The sequence below is a fragment of the Equus caballus genome, chromosome 2 (genome assembly GCF_041296265.1).
Source record: "Equus caballus isolate H_3958 breed thoroughbred chromosome 2, TB-T2T, whole genome shotgun sequence".
Lineage (NCBI taxonomy): Eukaryota > Metazoa > Chordata > Mammalia > Perissodactyla > Equidae > Equus > Equus caballus.
The window spans coordinates 64825739-64849484 of NC_091685.1; the positions used below are offsets into that span (position 1 = coordinate 64825739).

Here is a 23746-nt window from a genome sequence, read left to right on the forward strand (position 1 = left end):
GGGAGCCATGGAGAATAAAACCAGAAAGTGGTGGGAGCAGGGACTGTCACCTGCTGGGCTGGGCATGAGGGGGCTCCAGGGCCTCTGAACCCAGCTTGTGAAGTCAATCCGGCGGCCCCAGGTCAGAGGCCTGAGTAGGGAACCACGAGGGCAGCTGTCCCGCGCAGGGCGTCAGTGCTGGGAGAGGGCCCCTGCAGCTCCTCCGCACTCTCAAGGGCCCAGCCCAGCAGCCCCTCATTCAGGCCTGATGCATGCATTCACAGAGGACCCCTGACATGACAGGCTCTGTGGAAGACAAGGCATTTGAGCCTGGAAAAAGGCTGGATGTGACAGGTGCCAGAAGCCAGGTGCCCACCTGGGACTCAGTGAGGGGCAGGTCGTGCCCAGGTCGGCGAGAAGGGAAAGTCTGACGGAGGGATTCGAGGATGACGTCCCTCGGTGCAGCCGTCTGAGAATCAAAGCAGCGAGAAGGCAAGGCTGCATGACCTCAGTCTGGGTTCTCCACTCACAGCCCATTGTGACATCGCTGGCCGGGCCTGGCTCTGAGAGTGGAGGCTCTGCCAGCGTCATTCCCCTTGGCCTTGAACTCCGTCACCTCCTAGGCCAACAACAAAGCCAAGGGTCATGCTCCTGTTCTCAGTTTTGCTGCTCACGTCCCAAGCCAAGGGTGCACGTGGCGGTATGTGGACTCCTCTCCCGGTGGCCAGAGCAGCTCTCCCCGGCGGGGCTGGGCGTGACAACAGCTCTGCTCACGTCCCTTTCACCCAGTCAGTGGTGAGCACGAGGGCCAAGGGGAGAGAGCTGGTGAGCGAGCTCACGGCTCAGCTAACTGGCCGCAGAGAGGCCGGCTCCCAAGAGTGCCGAGCAGTAGCTTCATGTCTTCCCACATGCCCTGCTTCAAAACCACGTCCCTTTCTTCTCCTCTCTTCCCCAGCCCAACATCCAACCTGTCTGACCTTCAGTTTCAGTTTTGAAATCCGAGTCTTTATCCCTGAATGAATAAGGGAGTGCCCAGCAGCACGTGCCCCCATGAGCTGAGCATCAGTCCTCGGTTCAGAGTGGGAAGGGGGGCGCCGGGCCTTCCCTTCTCAGCAGCAGCTCCCCACAGCTCCCTGGTGGTGGTTCTCTCTCCAAGGGGGTGGCTGAGGTCGGAAGGGTGCTGGGTTACTTAGCAGCTGTTATGGGTCAAGTCCTTTCCCAGGTTTAATGCTCATATCGCGACGTGGGCACTCCGCTCTCAGCCCTACACACCGGTGAAGAACTCAGCCTTACGGAGGTTGAAGATTTGTCTGAGTCACACAGCAGGGAAATAGTAGAGCCTGGATTTGTCCCCTCTGACTCCAGTGCACACATTTCCCTCCTTGCACACTGCCACGTGAAAAGAGCACAGCCTGTTCTCTGGCCTGCTCCTCAGGCATGGGGTTGGCCACACTGCGTGTGAAAGGCGGGTGGTGCGTGGTCCTGGGAAAGAATCATCAGTACTTGCCCGTTCGCCAGCGTGTCCGATTGCCCCTGAAGCCTCAGATCATTCCTCACCCATCTGATGACATTGCCTGCGTCCTGCTCAGGGCCTTTGCACTCTAGCATTTACCTACAAGTCCACAGGAGTCCATGCTGGTGATGTGGGTTGTTCTCAGGACCAAGGAAACGGAGCCTGAGGCCTGGAGGCCGGCCCCATGGGGCCTTTGGTGCAAGACGATATGAGAAACTCTGACAGCTAAAGTGACTTGCAGATTTACTCTGTGCCAAGCAGTGTGTGGCACTTCAACACCCATTATCTCATTTAATCTGTAAATCTGTTTTATAGGGTAGTATTAGCTTATGTCCATTTCAGGAAGGAAGAAAGGGAGGATAAGGAGGGAGAAGTGGTTTTCCCCAAATCATACGGTGAGTAAGCCAGGATTCAGACTGTGGGACCCCAGAGCCTTGCTCGTGGCAAATGCCGTATTCTGCATCTCAGAGAGTCCACACAATTGGCACCCATAACAGTCATGGGTCACTCGACCAGGCTTCAAGCTCATAATCACTCTTAGTATTTTGACAATTTCCTCCGACACTCATAAGTGTGACTTTTTAACATCATTGAAATCACAATTTTTATGGGATTTTTTATCCTGACTCTCCCCCTCAACCTTATGTTATAAGCATTTGGCTCACATCATGGAAAGCTCCCCATAAACGTAATTTTTGTGGCTGAATAGATGTGCCTTACTTTACTTAATCAATATTGAAGTTGTCTCCCATTGGCTACTGGTATAAAGACCCCTGCAGTGACCATCTGTAGACAAAATACTCGCTGCACTCCGGATTTTCCTGTAGGATGACTTCCTACGGGTGGAAGCACTGAATCAGAGCACCGCTCTTCGTTGTTGAGCGTCACCTCTGTGCCAGGTATGATGCCAAGGCTCCAGGCCTGGGACCCAGTGTCAACAAGACAGACACGTCTCCTTCCCCAGATGGAGCTTACACTCTGATGTCAGAGTCAGGCAGAAAGGGAGGAATACTGTGCGACTCCACGTGACCATGAAGTGGTGAAGAAACACCATGCAGGTAGAGAGCATAAGGAGGTAGAGTGACCAGGACGGCGGGGGCTGTGAAGACCTCTCTGAAGAAGTGAATCTTGAACAGAGGCCTGAACAAAGCAAGGGGGTGAGCCGTGCAACTACCTGAGAGAATATTCCAGACGGAGGGCAGCACTGAGTAGTGGTAAGAACATCACCCCTGAAGCCAGATCAGTCTTGGTCTGGCCATGACCAGCTGTGTGACGTTGGGCAAATTACTTAACCTCTCTGCACCTCAGCTGTCCCAACTATAAAATGAGGATGATAATAATACTACCTCCTCATAACACTACCTCTGAAAATTAAGTGAATTTGTCTTCACAAACTGCTTGTAATGGTACCTGACACATAGCACTATATGTGTGTTTGGTGAATAAAAGAGGAAGTGCAGATCCAAAAGTCCTGAAAAGAGCCATTCATACTACTGACAGGTGAAGGCTCTTGATGCATATTGCTAAATTTTCACTCCAGTGTTTTTTGTTTTTTTTTTTTTTTTGAGGAAGATTGGCCCTGAGCTGTCATCCGTGCCCTTCTTCGTCTACTTTATATGTGGGACGCCTGCCTCAGCATGGCTTGATGAGCAGTGCATAGGTTCATGCCTGGGATCCAAACCAGTGAGCCCTGGGCCACTGAAGCGGAATGCACGAACTTAACCACTGTGCCACTGGGCCAACCCGTCTAGTTTTTTCTTTTAAACCAAAAATGACCACCACTGGGTCACTCCAGCCCAAGCTACAAAAACCCTAAAACCCCTGTTGAGAGATAGTTGGAAAAGTAGCAGCAAGGAAGAGACAAGAGGGGGTCTTAGGCTCTTTAGAGTCAGACCCATTCCTTGTTCCAGAACACAAGACGGACGTTCAAGTCAGCAGATATTATGGAGCATCTCCTCCTCCGGGGGCCAAGGAGCTGGACCAGGACTCCGTCCAGAAGGCGATTTCTCCTCTCGGCACAGGCAGCTGCAGCCTTTGCTCTCGGCGTCCCAGGAAAGGGCGCTGCTCTGCCTGGTAGAAAATGTTCTAACCTAGAACAGCTCAGGGCTTCCAGTAGGTCAAGCCCTTTCTGTGCCTCCCTTCTGGTTTCCCACGTGTGTTGGTTTCCTGCAGCTGCTGTGACAGCCATAACTTAGAGCCACAAGCAACACAAATCTCTCATCTTACAGCTCTGTGGGATAGAAATCCAGCTCAGGTCTCACTGGGCTGAGATCAAGGTGTCAGCAAGACTGCATCCCTATCGGTGGCTCTTGGGGAGATCCTTTTGCCTTTCCTTTTCCAGCTTCTAGAGGTCATCCAGATTCCTTGGCTTGTGGCCCCTTCCTCCATCTTCAAAGCCAGCAGCTTTGCATCTCGGTGCCTTTCTCTCTTCTTCTGCCTCCCTCTACCACTGTTAAGGACCCTTATGATTACATTGGGCCCACTACGATTATCCAGGATAATCTCCCCATTTTAAGGTCAGCTGATTAGCAACCTTAATTTCTTCTCCAAAGTCCCCTTTCCCTTGTAACATGCACAAGTTCCAGGGTGTGGTCTTGTAGGCCACGGACATCTTTTGCAGGATCATCATTTGGACTACCACTCTGGGATTGGCTCTGGACCAGTATTTTCCTCTGATTTCTCTTGGATGAGCAGAAACAAGCTCAGTAAAGTGACTTGCTTGAGATCACAATGCTGGAGGGCGGACAGAGCCAACCCTTCTGACCCACATCCCAGGCTCTATGCAAAAAGAATAACATATCTTTTGCCTTGCTTGTGTTCCTAAGGGTGCTTCACTGGGCCAGCCTCAGTTTCCTCATCTCTAGAATGGGTATAATGATGGCTTCTTATCAGCCTCCTATGGATATTGACTAAGTGTTGCATCTTTTCCCCTTCTTTCTCTTCCATTCCACCAGAATGTGGCGAAAGACCCAGTTTTGAGCGAGGAGCTCAGTATTCCAGAATCATAGAGGGGACGGAGGCTCAGGTGGGTGAGTTTCCATGGCTGGTGAGTATTCAGGCAAGAAATACCCATTTCTGTGGCGGCACGATCATCAACGAGTGGTGGATTCTCACTGCAGCTCACTGCTTATCTTCTGAGGAGCTGATGTAAGTATCAAGAGCCCGTCCCTGTTGCTTCTGACAGTGTCCACTCCCGGGGCTCCCCACGCTCAGCTAGAGCTGATTGATGAGGGCAATCCTAGCACTGGTCAGCCCTGAGTCAGGCGTGAATGACTACCACCCATCCCCCCCAACCCTGTGGATGAGGAGCCAGCGAACTTGAGCCTGGTGCTCTGCTGTGCCCTCCTTGTTGTCACCCAGGGCCAGTAAATGTGACTGCCCTGAGGTCACATGGTGTCCTCTCCGAGAACGTCTACGGCTTGGTGGAACCAAAGGGCTAGGTCCGTCCACCTCTCCAAGGACATTCATGCCCTTCTAGGAGGAAATTCTCCTCATTCTGGAAGTCTGGGTTCCTGGGCCATGTGACGCTTCACTCTCCTGCTCCTTGTGGAGTTTTCTCTGCACTCCGGGAGATTGGTAGAAAAATCTGGCATTTACTGATTATTAATCATGTGCCAGTGACCTGCTAAGGAACTACCTTCATTGATTTATTTAATCATACAACAACCCCGAGGCAGGTAGAATGAATAACCCCTTTTTAACTCAATCTTACAACAACCCTCTGAGGCAGATAGAATGAGAAACCCTATTTTATACACAAGGAAACTGAGGTCCATTAAGGTTGGGTGACTCACCCAAGGTACATACCTAGTAGACAGAATAAGGATTTAAATCCTGGCTTCAGTGCTTGTGCTTCCTGCCACACCCGCTACACCACCTCGAGAAAGTCTGAAGACACACTGAAAGACTGCCTTTAAAGGGTTAATCAAAAACCTGGGGAAAGTTGCATCATGGCGTAACCAAGGAAGCTTGCTGCATCTACTCCCATGGGCTGCTTCAGGATTGGCTATTGGAAAGTTCCTGGCCATTCTGCCTGGAGGAAATCCCTGAATTATCACCAAAGATTCTTTCTGCTTAATCAGTGGCAAGTCTAGATTAAATTCTGTTCCTGGGTCTCTAAGTTGCTGGTAGACAAGTTGATGTAATAATACCCTACCTATCTGAGGGCTAGTTTCACCTGTGGCAAGTTGTCTTTTGTGGGTTCTTTGGAGTGCCCGAAGCCAAGTTCTGCCTCCGCATGGTTAGGCGGGAGTACCGCACTCACGTCTCTGGGACGTTGCTGGAGCAGTAGTGTGGCTGGGGTCTGCCACATTGGCTGTTTCTCCCTCCTTCTCTACCTTTTTCAAATTCTCACATCTTCTGAGCAACAGCCTGAGTAGGATAAGTCCTAAAGTCCCCTAGAACCGAATGGGATTTAGGGTTTTTGGGCACAGCAAATTCTGTGATTGTGTGATTTTCCTTCTCCTCCCACTTCCCTGTCTCTGGTTCTGTGCCACCAGTCCAACAGACCTGAGTATTGTGTTGGGAACCAACAGCTTAAACAGCCCATCCCTGGAAATGAAGGCGGTCACCAGCATAATTCTTCACAAGAACTTTACAAGAATCAACATGGACAACGATATTGCCTTGTTGCTGTTGGACTCGCCCATCACGTTCAGCGAGCTGAAAGAACCCATCTGCATGCCCACAAATTCCAACCTCTCCTCGTGGCGTGAATGTTGGGTGGCAGGATGGGGACAGACCCAAAGTGGTATGTGACTGCTCAGCATCTCCTGAGAATTGCTGCGGGAAGAGCCACATCATGGGCATCTGAGGATGGGTCACTAAATCTAAAGGCAAGGGGAGCAGGGTGACAAGGAGAGAGGGCTGAGAGAAGGAGGGAGGAGAAAAGAACTTGCATTGGAGCAAATCCCTGCACACCAGAGGCTCAGAGAGGCCCAGTGCCAAAGAAGGATGTCCTCGAGGCCCCAAGCTGAGATGCCGGCTGCCAGGCTGTGTCCTATCCAGCCAGCACAGAGCAGTCTTGTTTGCTTGTTTAGTTGAAGATAATCTCTTCAGTTTGCCAGGGGCCCCTCTACTCCTTATCCTCTCACACCTCCCTCGATTCACACATGGATGTTTCCCACCTGATTCCTACAGGCATTCAAGATGCCTGCCCTGCCCTCGACTTCATGGTCCTGGAGTGTTGCCCAGCCACTCTTGGAAATGAATCTGTTGTTACCTGTTGTTACTTGGCCAAAACAGGAGGAACTGTACCAGGGCAGAAAGGGATTATGAAAGCCCTCCTGGACTGTCCCCAAAGAAAACTCAGACAAACCAAGAGCAAACAGGCAGAGGAGGGGTGGGAGCAGCACAGCACTGACTCAGGCCTGAATACGACTCCAGGTCCGCAGGGGTGCTTTGCTACGAACTGGGGTCTGGAAGATGGGAGGTATTTCAGGGCTTTAGTGACTAGAGGGCGACTAGTGTCTCATTGATTCCCAGCTCCAGGCACCACTCGAAAGTTAGAAGTGAGGAGGAGGCAGAAATTGCCCACATGATTAAAAATACTCAATAAGGGGAAGAATTTTGAAATTTCTGTGTGGTCAGAGTTAATGGGACAGAGAGACGTCCAGACAAACTCCTGGAAGCTGGCATCCAGAGAGGGTCTTGACAAATCCCCCGTAAAAACTCTCAGCCAACCTGCCCTTGCCTGGAGGACCTGAAGCCCTCTCCACCGGGAAGGCAAACCCACTTTCAGCAGCCCTGTGCTAGGAAAGGGCCACACTCACAGAATACAAGGCAGTGACAGGCAAATATGCTGAAGAGGCAGGAGGATGCTGAGAAAAGATCAATAGCCAATTCCAAGAAGTCAGGTCTGTGGGGCTGGCTGGAGTCAAGCCAGAAGTCTTCTTGGAAGTAGGAATATGATTTTGAATGAGAGGGATAGTTCAAGGAGGTGGGGAATTGTTTGGAAGAGCCTGGAGCAGTGGAGTGAGTGAAGTTTGTGGGATTACCGGAAGGAAGTGGAGAGTTAGAGGCCGTGAGGCTGTGAAGGTCGGTGTGGATGGGTGGCTGGTGGGACGCCGGGACGTGCGGGATGCTCTAGGGCACAGTCAGTTGCATTATTGGCCTGGGACTACTGTCCAGTGAATTTTCTAATGTGCTTTCTCTGTGGGCCAGATGACAAAAACACTATGACTACTGATCTGATGAAAGTACCAATGATCATCGTGCACTGGGAAGAATGTGTAAAGGAATTTCCAAAACTTACCAGAAATATGCTGTGCGCCGGATACAAGACTGAAAACTACGATGCCTGCCAGGTAACTAGGGGATATCCCCTCCCTCACCCCATAGGCCCCCATCTCCTCAAGGCTGCCAAAGCAAGGGTATCGTCTCTCCACTGGGAATAGGCAATAGGAGTCTGGAAAATGTGTGGGAATCAGGGCTCGGCCATGGGAATGGGGACATGGATTGGGGAGTACTCATTGTCAGATCCTTGGGATATCAGTGCATGCCTGGAAGCCAGTGTCCCGCAACCCTGCCTAAATATTTCTAGTCTTCTCCAGGCACACAAGACAAACAGGGCTCCAAGATTTTTTTCATTTCTGGGACTTACTAAAAAACAAAAAGCCAAGGAGGATTTGAGATTTATACAGAGAGTCATTTTAATCAATTAATTTAGCAACCTTTGTTGAGCAGACTAAGCCCTGTGGATGCAACCACGAACGAGGATGGTTTCTCACTGAAAGGAGCCCACAGTCTCCTGAGCAGGCAATTGGGTAAACAACTATAATGTATTGAATGATACATGTGGGTTTCATTGAACCAAAGTCAGGTATCTTATCTTCTCTTTAATAAAATGAACACAAAAATTAAGAAAGAACAACATTTTTTGATTGTTGCTAGAAAAAATAGGAAAAAAACCCATCAGAAATTAGCTTTCTCTGGCTCTAAGGGTGAATGATGGGATTTATCTTTACAGCTCAAAGCTTCTCTCTTCATATTGGAGGCGTCATCTGGATGCGCCCACTTAGTTGTACTCGTTGGCTGGGCAGTGGATCTGGTCATTGGTGTAAAACTATAAATTCAGATGTTAAAGATTCTGTAGAGTGGTGAAAAGGCTGCCTCATGGAAGGGGAGAGTATTTATCTACAGAATTATGTATTACCATTTAATGTCAGGAGGGTGTAGATTTCCCTGCTAGACTACGAGATAGAGTTTGAGAGGGAGTCGCCAGGATAGGGGCTGGGGGCATCAAGAGAGAGGAGAATGGAGAAGGGGCTCAGAGGTAAGAAAGAGTGGACTCCAGCAGTAATGGCACCAGGTTTAGCAGGCGTCCCAGTGTACTGAATACTGTGAGGACCAGAAAGAGAGACAAAATCAATGTCACATGAACCTTGTGTTTTCTTCACGTTCTGGACAATTTAAAACATTAAGATGGAGTAGACACAGACACTGCCCCTCTCCTTTCAGTCTCTGATGCATCATCATCCCATATTCACAAGGCCAAAGCCAACTGTGGCAAATCAAGCGTCGTCTTTGATGACATTTTCTGTGCCCTTTGCTTCAGTGGCTGGATCCACCATCTGGAGTCTAGGAGTTTTGCCTCACTCCCTCCCCTATCAAAATGTCCTTCAATGAAAGCCTCTAAAACGAATCATCTATTGCTCAAGTGCTATAAATAAATGCGCTGTTATCATTTTAAGCCTTTTTTAAAATTGGGAAGTGAAAGCTTTACTCTCTGTTTAGAAAGCTTTCTATTGTTAACAATAAGCTGACAGTGATCCAGTCAAGGAAATTTTTCTGAAGTTATACAACATTATCATCACTTAAAAACATATAAACTAAGCAGAAAGTCCCTTAGAGCTTAGAAATAATTGCCCTTGAAAATAAAATCATGCTTTTAAACTTAGCAAACTTTTTTTTTTTCTAGTGAGGAAGATTGGCCTTGAGCTAACATCTGTTGCCACTCTTCCTCTGTTTTTTTCCTCCCCAAAGCCCCCCAGTTCATAGTTGTAGGTTCTTCTAGCTTCTCTCTGTGGGACACTGCCTCAGCGTGGCTTGATGAGCGATGGTAGGTCTGTGCCCAGGATCCGAACTGACCAACCCCAGGCAGCCAAAGCAGAGCACACGGACTTAACCCATCAGCCACATGGTCAGCCCCATAAACTTAACAAACTTTAAAAAACCATATAATCATATAATTAAGGGAAATTATAATTTTATAATGAAAACATTTAAACATGTTCAAAATAATGGTGATAAGATTATGCTATGCTTAAAAAACAAATTAAAATTAAATGCTAACATTAAAAACAGTTGGATTTTTTGGTTTACTTTTCCCAGCACTTTTTTTCTTTGTAATCCCCTGACTAAGGTTATACTATATATATACACACACATGTATATACATATACATATAAAGTTCAACTTAAAAAAATAATTTTTAAGTGGCACAGTCAAACAAAATATAAAATCACATATCCCCAGCTAGTAATGCAATACTTTTTTGAAGGATTAGCAACCTTCTGGAGGAAGAGTCATCACAATGACTTGCACTCTCTGTGTTCTTATGTGTCTCTTCAGCGCCAGCAGAAATGTTGTCTTATTCGTGTGTGAATTCCCAGCGCCTCGCCCAGTGCTTGGCGCATAAAACATGCTCAACAAATGTCTGTCAGATAGATGAAGCTTCCAAGGAAGCCAGCAACTCTCTGTCGGGAAAGCAGCTGTAGCAGAGGACCTCTGAGAGAGGTCCGAAGGAGGCTGAGAGTCTGCAAGGGGAGGGGGCGAGAACTGGCAGCCAGCTTGGCTGTTGGGCAGTATGGTCACCAGGCTGTCAAGCTGACCTGGATTAAGACCTGAGCTACTTGTTCTTATAGACTTTACTATTGTTTTTTATGGCAGTTTTAGGTTCACAGCAAAATTGAGAGGAAGGAAGAAATTTCCCGTATACCCCCTGTTCCCACACATGCATAGCCTCTCCCATTAGCAACATCCCCCACCAGAGTGGCACATTTGTTACAATCTATGGACTCGCGTTGACACAGCAGAACCACCCTAAGCCCACAGTTTACCTTAGGCTTCATTCTTGGTTGTGCATTCCACGAGTTTAGACAAATGTATATTGACGTGTCCATCACGACGGTATCATCGAGAGTATTTTCACTGTCCTGGGCTGCTTCCCAGGGCGCTATCTCGAGCACAGCACCCACGATACGTATGCAGAAGTCTTATTTCATTCCATAGGATCTTTGACTTTTAGAATCTCAGACTTTTAGAGCTGAAAAGAATGTATAAAAATATTTAATCAAAACTCTGTTTTACAGATGAGAAAACAAGGTGATTTTAATCATCAATCATTCCCTTCACTATCGGAATGGATCCAAAGCAGTAAAATAGCTTCGTAGCTCTTTCACACATATTCAGTAATTTCACTCTCTCCACTGCTCTGGAAGATGGGCTGGGCCGGTCTCCCTCTCCTTGTTTAACGGATAAGAAAACAGGGATTGAGAATGGGAGGGATTTGCCCAAAGTCCAGGTAGTGGTGGGGCCAGGCTGGAAGCCAGGTCATCTGCTTCGACCCCAAATGGACAGGAGGATCGTGTGTGTGATTATCTCACACGGTGAGCACGGGCGGCTCTTGTGGTCAGTATGTTTCTAACCAGTCAGGTCCCTGGCTACCAGCTTTAGTCCTTGGAAGAAAGTCCCCCTTAGGTGGGCTGTTATGAGTCCCGGGTCCTTGCTGAGTGAGGCCACACCCTCCTTTGAGGTAATCCTTGATTTCTTTCTAAGAAAATGACCTGTATTTACAGGTGTCCCTCTTGGGTCCCAGCAGTCCTGAAGGGATCCTCTGTTTCCTAAATATACAAGTAATGTTTGTAATACACAAGGGTAAAATAATAATACTAATACATTTCTGGAGCACTTATTACATAGCATTTACCCTGAGCCGAGCGATTTCTAGATTTTTAAAAATTTATCTGCCAATGATCTTGGAAAGCAGTTGGCATTATCTCCATTTTAATAACACACAAACTGAGGCTTAGAGAAGTTACTTGCCCAAGGACTTTTCTCCCCCTGTTATGTAAAGAAATAACAAAGAAGCCAGGCAACATATTTATAAAACTTTTGTAACATTCATGCCTGCAGAAAATGAAGAAAATTATAAAAACAACATTTATGGAAGGAGCTGTTTGGGTGGAAATCCTGTTGATTTAGTTCTTGCCTGATGACTTTGAAACAGAAATAGCACAGAAAAGCACATCCCCACAAAAAACAAAGTGGTAGAGGCAATGTTTTGTACTGGAAAGGGTAATTTTGGTTTTGGCCCACACTTCCTTGGTGTCTTTGAGCTCTGATCTCTCTGTTAATTCTGCCCCAAATATCCCTCTGCTTGGTGATATGTTCCACGGTCAACCCACACTCCACGTGAACACAATTTACTCATTATCTCCCCTGCACTTTATTTCTGTTAACCACATCCCGTAACCTTGGAACTAGACCTCACCGTCCTGTGCAATGTCACCAGTCACCAGATCATGTCAGTTTCAATCCATCTCCCTCCATTCCGACCTTCTCGTGCCCTGGTTCAGATCCTCATCATTTTCCCCTCCTCTTAACTAGTCCCCTCTACCTCCTGTCTGACTCCACTCAATCGATCCTCCACATACACCCTTCCTGTCAAATTCCTCTTTATCCTTCAAACTCAATGCTTTGAAGTCTCTCTTGACTGACCCTTCCCACAACAGAATCAGATCCTCCCCGCTTTGTCCCGCTTCCAGATCTTCGTGCTTCTCCTGTCCCATCAAATGCAGTTCGTCCTATTTGCTTACATTTTTATCTCCCTCACTGGACCATAAGGTCTCGTATCCCAAATGCCTGACAATTAGTCTTTCCTCAGTGAAGATTTGTTAAATGAGAGTGATCGAATCTCTTCTGACCTTCCATTTTCTAATTATAACATGGGGATCAAAATGCCTACCCCCCAGAGATGTGAGGTGGTAGGATTAAAGAGAAGAAAAGTCAATGGGCTAACGCTGTGCCTCACACATCATGTCCAGGAAACATTCATCCTCCTCCCCTGTTAGAGTTCATTATAAGATGCCATTCATTCTAGTCGCCTATTTACCATCATGCGAAAGGAGATGTCTCTCCACTGAAGAAAGACCGATTAAAACATTGTAGCCACTCAGCTCCTTTGATGAGAGGCAAGGTGGAAAGAACATGGGCTTTGGCATCAGAAAGTCCTGATTCCAACTCTGGCCTGGCTACCAGGTAACCCTGAGCAGGACTTATCCTCCTTAAGACTCATTTTCCCTGTATTAAAATAGATGGAAGGAAGCCATATATATGTGGGTATACCATAGGGACTTCATACATGTTTTCTAGACAAATAATCAGATGAGTCATAGACCCACATGATTCCACCCCGGAGGGACCACAAATTCAGAAAAGTCTAGCTCACTTTCCCCTGCAAACACCCACACCAAAGAATTAGAAAGGAACATTATTCTCCCTCACGCCTCTGGGAGAACATCAAAGGAGACCCAATTCATATCCACAACCCCAACAATGCTTCTCGCATCCTATTCTCATTCCTTCCCTTTACAGAACTTTCCAGAGCTTCTGATTTGATAAGACCCACAAAACTAGTCCCCACTCTTCTCTTAGCCTGTGCAACATCCATCTGCCAGCTCCTCTCGTACTGTGCTTCAGATGGAGTTATTTTCTCACTGAGCCCTTCCTCCTCCTCCCCACTCTTCAGTCCTGTCCCATCTACTGCTCACCAACTCTACAACCCACAACTCCCAGAGCCACCCTGACAGCAGCACCCTCCTCCCCTGGACCCAGGGTAAAGGTGGGCATTGGTCAGCAATGACAAGATTTCCTTTGGAAGCCTGGAGTAGGGGAGATCAAAGATTCCTCTTCCATTAATGAGCTGAGCTGTGCCTCAGATGGACAGTTTAGGATGGGACTTTCTACTGAACTGTGTTCTCTGCCCACAGGGTGACAGTGGGGGACCTCTGGTCTGCACCAAAGGATCTGGCAGGACGTGGTACCAGGTGGGCATCATCAGCTGGGGAAGGAGCTGTGGACGAAAGAACATTCCAGGAATATACACCTTGTTAGAAAATTACAACTTCTGGGTCAAGAAAGTAACTGAGTTAGAAGGAAGGCCCTTCGATGCTAAGAAAGTGAGATCTCCTCCCAAAGAGAAACCAAGGAGCTCCCAGGCCTCAGAATTCCCAAAGCCAGGAAGCCCCAGATTCTGGCTCCTGCTCTGCCTTCTGTCCTACAAGCTATTCTAGGCCATTTTCTACCAATAATAAAACAGATGCTATTCCTTAACCAAGGAGGGTGTGTAAGAATGTGCCACCAGCAGAGGGACTGGCTACAGATTAGAGCTAAAGACTAGGAACTGAGGTTGATAACAGAAAGTAGGACCAGAAAGTCAGGCCTGGTTTGGGGACTGGGCTTTGGGTCCCTGCGTTAGTCAGGACTCTTTCCATTGCAGGTGAGTTCTTGAACTCAAACTGTCTAAAGCCAAAAAGCATTACTTATAGATGTGCATGACAGAAAAATCCCAGGAGTGGTAGGTTGGCTTTAGGCATGGCTGAATATAGGGGCTCAATAGATATTGACAGGGACTATTTCTTGTTTGTAGCCATTACCCTCAAAAAGGGCTTCCAAGTGGTGGCCATAATGACCACCAGTACTTCCAGTTCGCATTCTACCAGCTTGGTAGCCCCAGGAGGAAGAAAGAGTCCTGTTCCTGATAATTCCAGCAAAATTCTGTGGTCTAACTCTTGTGACCCACGGCCTGTTGCCGACTCAATCACTGTGGCCAACAGTGGTACTCTTCTAGTCTAGGCCCGCGTCACCTGCCCACTCCAGGAGCCAGCAAAGGGCCAGCCATCGAGAACTATGTGCATTGATAGTGAGGGTAGGTATTGCCACACACAGAAATCAGGGTGCTGTGAACAGAAAAAGAGAACTGGGTACTGGAGTGGTCCTTTGATGGTGGACATTCTGGCTGGCTGACCTCCAGGCCAGCCAAATCCAAGGGTCTTGGGAGCTTCTGAAGAAATGATGTCCAGAGCTTGCTGCTTTAGGACTGCTGGGGGAGCAGGGCTAGAGCAGGGAAAAGGAGAACTGGGGAGCTTTTTCTCTCACAATCTCTTTCTGAAAAAGTATCAGCCATGCTGTAGTTCATGGGAAAACCACAAATTTCCATTTAAAGCTTTGCATTTCCTGAATTGCCACCACGTCTTCAGTGGAAGCCCAGGGAATCCAATGGAGATCAGAGCCAGAGGAAAGAGGCACAGGGCAGCCATTCAGTCTTGGTATTGAGAACTCAGTGTCTGGTGCTGTGGGAGATTCAGCAGAAAGCAGGAGCCCATTCTCAAGGAGCTTCTTGGCAAACAGTGATACACGCTACACTCAACCCTTCCGACCGAGTTCTAGAGGGCGTGGGAGCTGAGAATCCTGCGGAGTGCAGAGGAGGCTATCACCACGAGCCGGCAGAACCCAGAAGGCTCCTAAGAAGGGCGGCACCAAGAAGGAGGGTCAGCTGTAGGGAGAAGTAAGGGTGCCTCTCCAGGCATGGGGAGAGAGCCAGTGAGGGCCGGGTGGGGCTAAGCATTGTCAGTTTGGCTCAAGAATATACCTGAAGTGAGAACCGGTAACAAGCTGGGAACGGGAGAAAGAGAGCAGACTCTGATGCTCCAAAAGAGAGGACTCCCGAGACAGAGACTGAAAATAAGATGATTAAAAAAAGGAGGATCCTTAGGAAAAATTAAAGTTGCCCAAGAGAGGTGAAAATGAGTTGTTGTCCTCAAAGTAAGTGTAAGCATGGGCACATTCCTAACTCAAACACATGTGAGCAACGTGAACCACTGTGTGAAGGATAGCTGGGGAGTGTGATGGTTAATTTTACTTGGAGGGTGTTTTTGGAAGAGATTAACATTTAAATAAATGCCTTCTATAACGTAGGTGGGCCTCATCCAACTAGTTGAAGGCCTACATAGAACAAAAAGACCATCCTCCCCAGGCAGGAGGCAATTGCTCTAGCAGACTGCCTTTGGATTGCACCTGCACTAACATCTCTCCCAGGTCTCCACCTGCTGGGCTTCGGACTTTATCACCATCAGCTCTCCTGGGTCTTGAGCCTGCCAGCCCACCCTGCAGATCTGGGCTTGCCAGTCTCCGTAATCACACCAGCCGATTCCTTATAATAAATCTCTCTCTCTCCCTGCACATATATATGTGTGTGTGTATATATATATATATATATATATATATATATATATATATACTTCCTATTGTTTCTCTGGAGAACCCTGACTAATACAGTGATGAATATCTTCAGTACAGTGAAGGGGCCTGCTAAGATAATGAGGTGGAAGCAATGTTGTCATTGCGCATTTAACTAACAAATGCCATGCTTTATCATGATTTGGAAACCATTAAGTTTAAACATTATCCAGATAATTGACTTGTGATTAGTTGTGCCACATGTATGTCCCATCTGAGTTTTAATACCTAGAGTGGCAATTCCTAACCTACACACTGAGGTGCCCCAGGGCACTGCCACAAACTTGCAGGGACGTGATGGAAGCAGACAGACATCTGTCGGGCATCGAGGGAAATGGCAACATCCGTTGGACATTGAGCGGACTACTACTGTTATTTGGACATAACTACTTAATAAATCTAATTATTCAGTATTTCTTTTGGCCTAGGAGTGCTGTGAAAAAAATTACTAAGACACTAAGGGCCCGTGAACTGAGAAAGTCTGGGATCTGACCTAGGTGATAACTGCTGATGTTAACATTTAGTACTTAAGAATAAAGCCTGGATTGTTATAGCAATTTTGTGCATCTTGGCTGTGACAAGGTTCTCAGACTTACTTTGTTTCGGGTAAACTTGACAGTTTTTAGAAGTGCTGGTCAAGCATATTGTGGAATGCCACTTTCCTGGAATTTGTCTGCTCTCGTCTCATGATTAGACTGGAGTTGCAGGTTTGGGGAGGAAGATCAGAGATGGTTAAGCACATTCTCATTGCATCGTGTCAAGAGTCCATAGCACCAACATGATTTATGATGTTGATGTTGACTCCGATCACCTGGTTGAGGCGGCGTTTGTCAGGTCTCTCCACTGTAAAACTAGTCTTTTTTCCTTCCTTTCCATACTGTGCTCCTTAGAAGGAAGTCACAATGCACCGCCCACTCTTAAGGAGTAGGGAGGTAGGCCCTGCCTCCTTTAGAGTGGAGTATATTTGGAATTCTTCTGCATGGGAGATTTCTCTCTCCTCCTCCATTTATTACTTTATTCAATCATTTATGTATATCAGTATGGATTGATGGATATTTATTTTTTTACTTTGGGTCATAAAACTATTTATTTTATTTTATTTTTCAAATTTTCCAGCTTTAGTCATTGGGAGCTCTCTGTTGGCTTCTGTGCCATTTTGGCATATCCCCCACCAACTGTGTGTGTGTGTGTTTTAAGTACTTTTTTACTTTCCGGCACTGCAAGATGCTAAAAAGGAGCTTAGATTTTAAGTTATGAACCAATGAAATTCTTTTTGTTTAAGTTTGGTTTCTGAGTCTTGTAAATGGAAGAGTTCCAACCCATGTCAAGGGGATCAGCCACACTCCTGCACACTTTATATTTTAAGTTTTTTATATTTTTGATAAAAGTTTTATATGTTTAAGGTGTAACAATGTGATATTTTGATAAATGCGTACACTGTGAAATGATTACCAAAATCAAACTAATTAACATCCCCATCTCCTCCCACAGTTACCTTTTTTGTGTGTGTGGTGACAACGCTTGAGACCTACTCTCTCAGCAAATTTCAAGTGTACGATATATTATTATTAACCGCATTATGTTGCCATGCTGTCCATTAGGTCTCCAGAGCTTAGTCATCTTATGACTGAAAGTTGGCACCCTTTGATCAATCTCTCTCCTTTTCCCCCACTGCCCAGCCTCTGGTAGCCAGTATTCTGCTCTCTGTTACTATGAGTTTGACTTTTTTTTTTTTTTAAGATTTCATATATAGGTGAGGTCATGTGATATTTGTCTCTGTCTGGCTTATTTCACTTAGCATAATATCCTCTGGATTCATCCAGGTTGTTGCAAATGGCAAGGTTTCCTTCTTTTTAAAGGCTGAATAATATTCCATTATATATGTACCACATTTTCTTTATTCATTCTAATAGTGTTTAATAGTGTCTAATAGACACGTTGTTTCCATGCCTTGGCTGTTGTGAGTAATCCTGCAGTGAACATGGGGGTGCAGATGTCTATTTGAGATACTGATTCTATTTCCTTTGGATAAATACCCAGAAGTGGATTGCTGGATCGTGTGGTACTTCTATTTTTAATTTTTAAAGTAGCCTCCGTACTATTTTCCATAATGGCTGCACCAATTTGCAGTCCCACAACCATGCACAAGGGTTCCGTTTTCTCCACATCCTTGCCAATGTGTGTTAGCTTTTGACTTTTTGATAATAGCCCTCCTAACAAGTGCGAGGTGATATCCCGTTGTGGTTTTGATTTGCATTTCCCTAATGATTAGGTGAGTAGTTGAGAATCTTTTCATATACCTGTCGACCATCTGTATGTCTTCTTTGGAAAAATGCCTTTTCAGTTTCTCTGCCCACTTTTGAATTGGGTTATTTGTTTTTTTGTCATTGAGTTGTATGAGTTCCTTATGTGTTTTGAATATTACCCCTTTATCAGGTATATGGTTTGTAAATATTTTCTCCCATTTCACAGGTTGCCTTTTCATTTTGTTGACTGTTTCCTGGCTATAGAGAAGCTTTTGAGTTTGATGTAGTCCCACTTGTTTATTTTTGCTTTTCCTCTATGTGTTCTTCTAGGAGTTTTACAGTATCAGGTCTTACATGTATGTCTTTAATCCATTTTGAATTGATTTTTGTGTATGTGTAAGATAAGGGTCTAATTTCATTTTTGCATTTGGATATCTAGTATTCCCAATACCACTTATTGAAGAGACTATCCTTTCCCCATTGTATATTCTTGGCATTGTTGCTGAAAATTGTAGGGGAGGAAGACATTTACTCTACCCACTCTGGGTCCTTCTGGCCAGACAACAAATTAAATTCACATGAGACAGAATAACAGGAGAAAGTTAAACAAAGCTTTATAACATGTATACATGGGAGAGACCCAGAAAAACTGAGTAACTCCCCAAAATGGTGGAATCTCTCCCTTTAAATACCACCTTCAGCTAAAGACAAAGAGGATGTTGGGGCTGGGGGGAGTCAGTTATGGGACATTACCAGAAAAGCACAGTAAACAAGAGTAAGGTTATTATGCAGATTTAAGTCCTTGCCTTCTGCACTGATTAAGAGTTTCTAGAGATAAGATCATCTGCCTCTTCTTCCTGATACAGAGAGGGAGACACCTTTACAGATGGCGATTTCCTTTACAAATGTAAATGTCTCTTAACAAAGGGTAAGTAAATTCTACTTTTCAGAGTTTCTCTCATGTCTGCAGCTTTTAAAAGCAACCAGCCCAAAATAATCTTCATCCCAAAGAGACATATCTTGGGGTGGCCAATTCCAGTCCCCCACAAAATTAACTGACCATACATGCGTGGGTTTATTTTTGAGCTTTCTATTCTGTTCCATTGGTCCCTGTGTCTGTTTTTATGCTGGTAGCATACTGTTTTGATTACTGTCACTTTGTAACATAGGTCGAAGTCAGGAATTGTGATGTCTTCAACTTTGATTTTCTTTCTCAAATTGTTTTACCTATTTGGGGTCTTTTCTGGTTCCATACTAATTTTTGGGCTTTTTTTCCTATTTCTATGGAAAATGCCATTGGAATTTTGATAGGGATTGCATTGAATCTATAGATCACTTTGGGTAGAACGGACATTTTAACAATATTAATTCTTCCAATCTGCATACTTTAACCTCAAAGGAGTTTCCCAGGACACAGAACTGCAGGGCTGATAAGACAGGAAAGCCCCAGGGGGCCATTAGGGTCTGTGGCAATGGGTGACAGAACAGCTCGGCAAGATTTAGGAGCACACAGCACTTAAATCTGAGTGGTGACTTGGTCAGCCCCAGGCCCCTTGCTGGCTCTGTTTCAGGCTATTATTCGAGCATCTGGGGGAACAGAAGTTCCAGCTCCACTGACTGACATCAGAGGAAAGGCAGGAAAGGGGAAGAGAGGGGAAGACATGAGATGAAGAGCTCAGGTTTTGATACGCTGAGTTTAAGCTCTCAGTGGAACATCCAGTAGAGATGTTTAGTATGCAGGCATTCGAATGCTGAATGGTTTGGAGCTTAGGTGAGAGGACTGACTGGGGGAAAAGAAATTTTATATATAAATTTATATAAACCATGACAAGGGGCAGATTGTCAAATCAGATTTGTGAATCAGATCTCTCGCCCAGTATCAAGTTGACTAATAATTTCAAGGATACAAGTAATTGAAGGGCACAGGCAAAGCACGCCGGCATCTGAGGCTGCCAGTGCTGCTTGCCAGACCTTCTCTGGCTGCAGTGAGGTAAGCTCTGGCCTGGATTTACCATATGAGTTCTCTAAGTGATTACTGTGGGGACATCACTCACACAAGAAAGAACTCCATTTTCTATTCCATTAGGTACATGATTTACATGATATTTTCCAGAGCATCGTGCCTATAAATTCATAGATTCCAGGTTTATTTGCCATTAAGCAATACCAGATAGACCAGGTACATCCTGCCAAATGCATTCTGTAGAAAATATCCCACTAGAAAATGTCATTAGTGTATTTTCCAAGAGGTTGGGCATTATTATATTTACAAGGGGATTTGACATGACCATCCCTCTTTTCCCAGGGTATCCCCACAGTAGAGGGAAAGAATGGATTGTAGGCTTTATCCTTAACAGGAGTGAAAGATATTGCCAAGGGAGAGTGTAAATGAAAAGAAATAAGGGTGAGAACAGAGTCCTAGAGAAAAGTTAACATTTGAAGGACCAGCGGAAGAAGAAAACTTGGCAAAGGGGACTGAGATATGGCAGCCAGGGAGGTGGGAGGAGAGCCAGGAAAGTGTGATGTCCCAGAAGCTGGATTGAGTTTTCATCTCCGTCCACTATGGCTGAGAGGTCAGAGAAGATAAGGAGTGGAAAAACATCTACCGGATTTAATAAGGAGGTCACTGATGGTCTTGGAAAGGTCAGTTTTCGTGGCATGGTGGGAACAGAGCTAGACTGTGGTGGATCGAGGAGTGACTAGAAGATGAACAAACGGAGACAACGTGGGTGGACAACTCAAGAATCTTGACTGGAGAGGGCGGTAGAGACACAGGGCAGCAATGGAAGAAGAAATTAGGCTGAAGAACATTTTCCCCTTCGGAGAACACATATAAATACTCGTGTGAATGTGAAAGTATGAAGGAGGCGGAAGGTGTCTGAATGGGGATAATAAATGGAAAAATAGAACAAGTGGTATTCCAGTAAACTGACTCTCTAAACAAAAGGAAAACACTGATTTTTTGCACATGTGATTTCCAGCATGTAAATACTACCACCTTGGCTGATTTTCAAGCTACTATTGGTTAAATAACGGGCTCTCAAAATTCCTGAGCATTTTACAAATGGATTTTGCAGGCCAGTAGGAACCAGTTCTGACAAACTGCTGGGTGTAGAAGCAGGGTTCAACAGCACCTGGGGACAGGAGTTTGCTGCCAGTGCATCAAGAAGCTGAGGGAATTCTTATCTAGTGGCTTCTAATTTTTGGTGAAACGAATCAAGATTCAATTTTGAGAGTGAAGGGAAAGTCCATGGGATAGGAAGTTTTAGAAGAATGGAGAAGTTTTGAAAAAGCTTCTGCAGAGATTAGAATGTAAAACTGACTTTGAGTTGAGAGAAGTAATTCTAGGCACCACGGACCACTCAGTAGAAGCAGGAAACTGCTTAGGAATGCTTTCATTCCAATGAGCTATGTGAGTTTCTGCAGGAGAGCTCAGCAGGCCAGGGACGTACACTTGAGTGTCTAAGTATCTCAAATCCACATGTACACAATTGAACCCTTGATTACTCTCCCACCAAATGCGTTTCTTCCTCTAGTCTTCTCAAGACAAGCAAATGGCGCTATCATTCACCCAGCTGCTCAAACCGGAGCGGCTCAAGCCAGAAACCTGGAAAACATCCTTGAATGTTTCCTTTCCATGTGAAACTCATCTTCACATCCTTTATGTATTTCCTCCAAAATAACTGCAAAATCTTCCATTTCTCTGCATCTCCACCACCAACCCAAGCTAAGCCGTTCTCTCTTGGCTGGATTACTCTGGTTTCCTTCCTTCCTTTCTTGCCTCTCATTTGGCACATGTCAGAGGGATTTTTAAAATATCTTTATTAAGGTAAAATTTACATACCATATAGTTCACCTATTTAAAGTGTACAAATCAACGATTTTTAGTATAGTCACACGGTTGTGCAACCATCACCACAATCTAATTTTAGAACATTTTGTCACCCTAAAAAGAAGCCACATGCCCAGTAGCAGTCACACCCCATTCCTCCCACCCACCTTCCCTTTCCAGCCCTAAGCAATTACCAAATGGAATTTTTTGTCTCTACAGGTTTTCCTTCATTCCTTCATACATTTCATATAAATGGAATCATAGAACATGTGTTCTTTTGTGACTGGGTTCTTTCATTTAGCATAATTTTTTCAAAGTTTATTTATGTTATAGCATGTATCAGAGCTTCATTCCTTTTATTGCTGAGCAGCATTCCATTGTATGATATACTACATTTTGTTTATTCATTCATCACTTGATGGATATTTGGTTGTTTTTGCTTTTTGTCTGTTGCGAATCATAAAGCTATGAACGTTCATGTACAAATTTTTGTGTGGATGTATGTTTTCATTTTTCTTGGGTACATACCTAAGAGTGGAATTGCTGGGTCATATAGTAGATCTATGTTTAACTTTTTGAGGAGCTTCTAAACTGTTTTCCAAAGTGACTGTACCATTTTACACTCCTACCAACAATGTGTTAGAGTTCCAATTTCTCCACATCCTCATCAACACTGTTATGCCCATCTCCTTGATGATAACCATCCCAGTGGGTATGAAGTGGAACCTCATTGTGATTTTAATTTTCATTTTCCTGATGACTCAATGATGTTGAGCATTTTTTCACATGCTTATTGCCCATTTATATATCTTCTTCAGAGAAATGTCTTTTCAGATTCTTTGCTCATTTTTAAATTGGGTTACGTATTTTTCTATTATTGAGGTATGAGTTCTTTATATATATTCTAAACACAAATCTCTTATCAGATGCATGATGTGAAAATATTTTCTCCCATTCTGTGGGGTGTTTTTTCACTTTCTTATGGTATCATTTTAAGCACAAAACTTTTTAATTTTAATGAAGTCCAATTTATCTATTTTTTCTTTTGTCACTTTTATATGTAAGAAATGATTGTGCTGTATCTAAGAAACCACTACTTAACCCAAAATCACAAAGATCTACTTCTATGTTTTCTTTTTAGGAGTTTTATAAGTTTAGCTCTTACATTTAGGTTTATAGTCCAGTTTTAGTTGATTTTTGTATGATGGAAGCTAAGGGTCTAACTTCATGCATATCCATGTGGATATCCTGCTGTCCCAGCGCTGTTTGTTGAAATACTGTTCTTTCTCTGTTGAATTATTTTGATGCCCGTGTCAAAAATCAACTGAACAGAAATCTAAGAGTTTATTTCTGGACCCTTAGTTTTACTCTTTTGATCTATATATTTATCCTTATGCCAGTACCATACTGTCTTGGTTATTGTAGCTTTGTAGTACGTTTTGAAACCAGAAAGCATAAGTCCTCCAACTTTGTTATTCTATTTCAAGATTGTTTTGGCTATCTGGGTACTTTACATTTCCATAAGACTTTTAGGATCAGTTGTTAATTTCTGCAGAAAAGGTAACAGATTTTGATAGGGATCTCATTGAATCTGTAGGAGAGTAATGCCATCTTAACAATATTGTATTCTGACCTATGAACATGGTATGTCTCTCCATTTATTTAGATCTTTAATTTCTTTCAACAATGTTCTGTAGTTTTCAGTGCACAAGTCTTGCACTTCTTTGTTAAATTTATTCCCGAGTATTTCATTTTTTGGTGTTATTGTAAATGAAACTGTTTTCTTAATTTCAGTTTAAGATTGTTCATTGCTGGGTTCAGAAATACGATTGATTTTTTGTATCTTGATCAAGTATCCTACAAGCTTGCTAAACTTGT

General features: G+C 44.8%; 1 protein-coding gene across 1 annotated transcript; it reads left to right on the top strand.

The window, feature by feature from the left end:
• Window positions 1-507: 507 nt before the first annotated feature.
• PRSS55 (serine protease 55) lies at window positions 508-13825 on the top strand. Its single transcript, XM_005607709.4, has 5 exons — window positions 508-679; window positions 4447-4639; window positions 5992-6242; window positions 7655-7797; window positions 13483-13825. Exons 1-5 carry the CDS (start codon window positions 625-627, stop codon window positions 13783-13785), a joined length of 945 nt encoding a protein of 314 aa, XP_005607766.2. The 5' UTR covers window positions 508-624; the 3' UTR covers window positions 13786-13825.
• The last annotated feature ends 9921 nt before the right edge of the window (window positions 13826-23746 follow it).

Bases quoted from the DNA above. Each gene is read 5' to 3' on its own strand.
- PRSS55 (XM_005607709.4), top strand. From the start codon at position 625: ATGCTCCTGTTCTCAGTTTTGCTGCTCACGTCCCAAGCCAAGGGTGCA. The intron at 6,243-7,654 runs GTATGTGACTGC...TCTGTGGGCCAG, and splicing joins ATGGGGACAGACCCAAAGTG to ATGACAAAAACACTATGACT. The intron at 7,798-13,482 runs GTAACTAGGGGA...CTCTGCCCACAG, and splicing joins AAAACTACGATGCCTGCCAG to GGTGACAGTGGGGGACCTCT.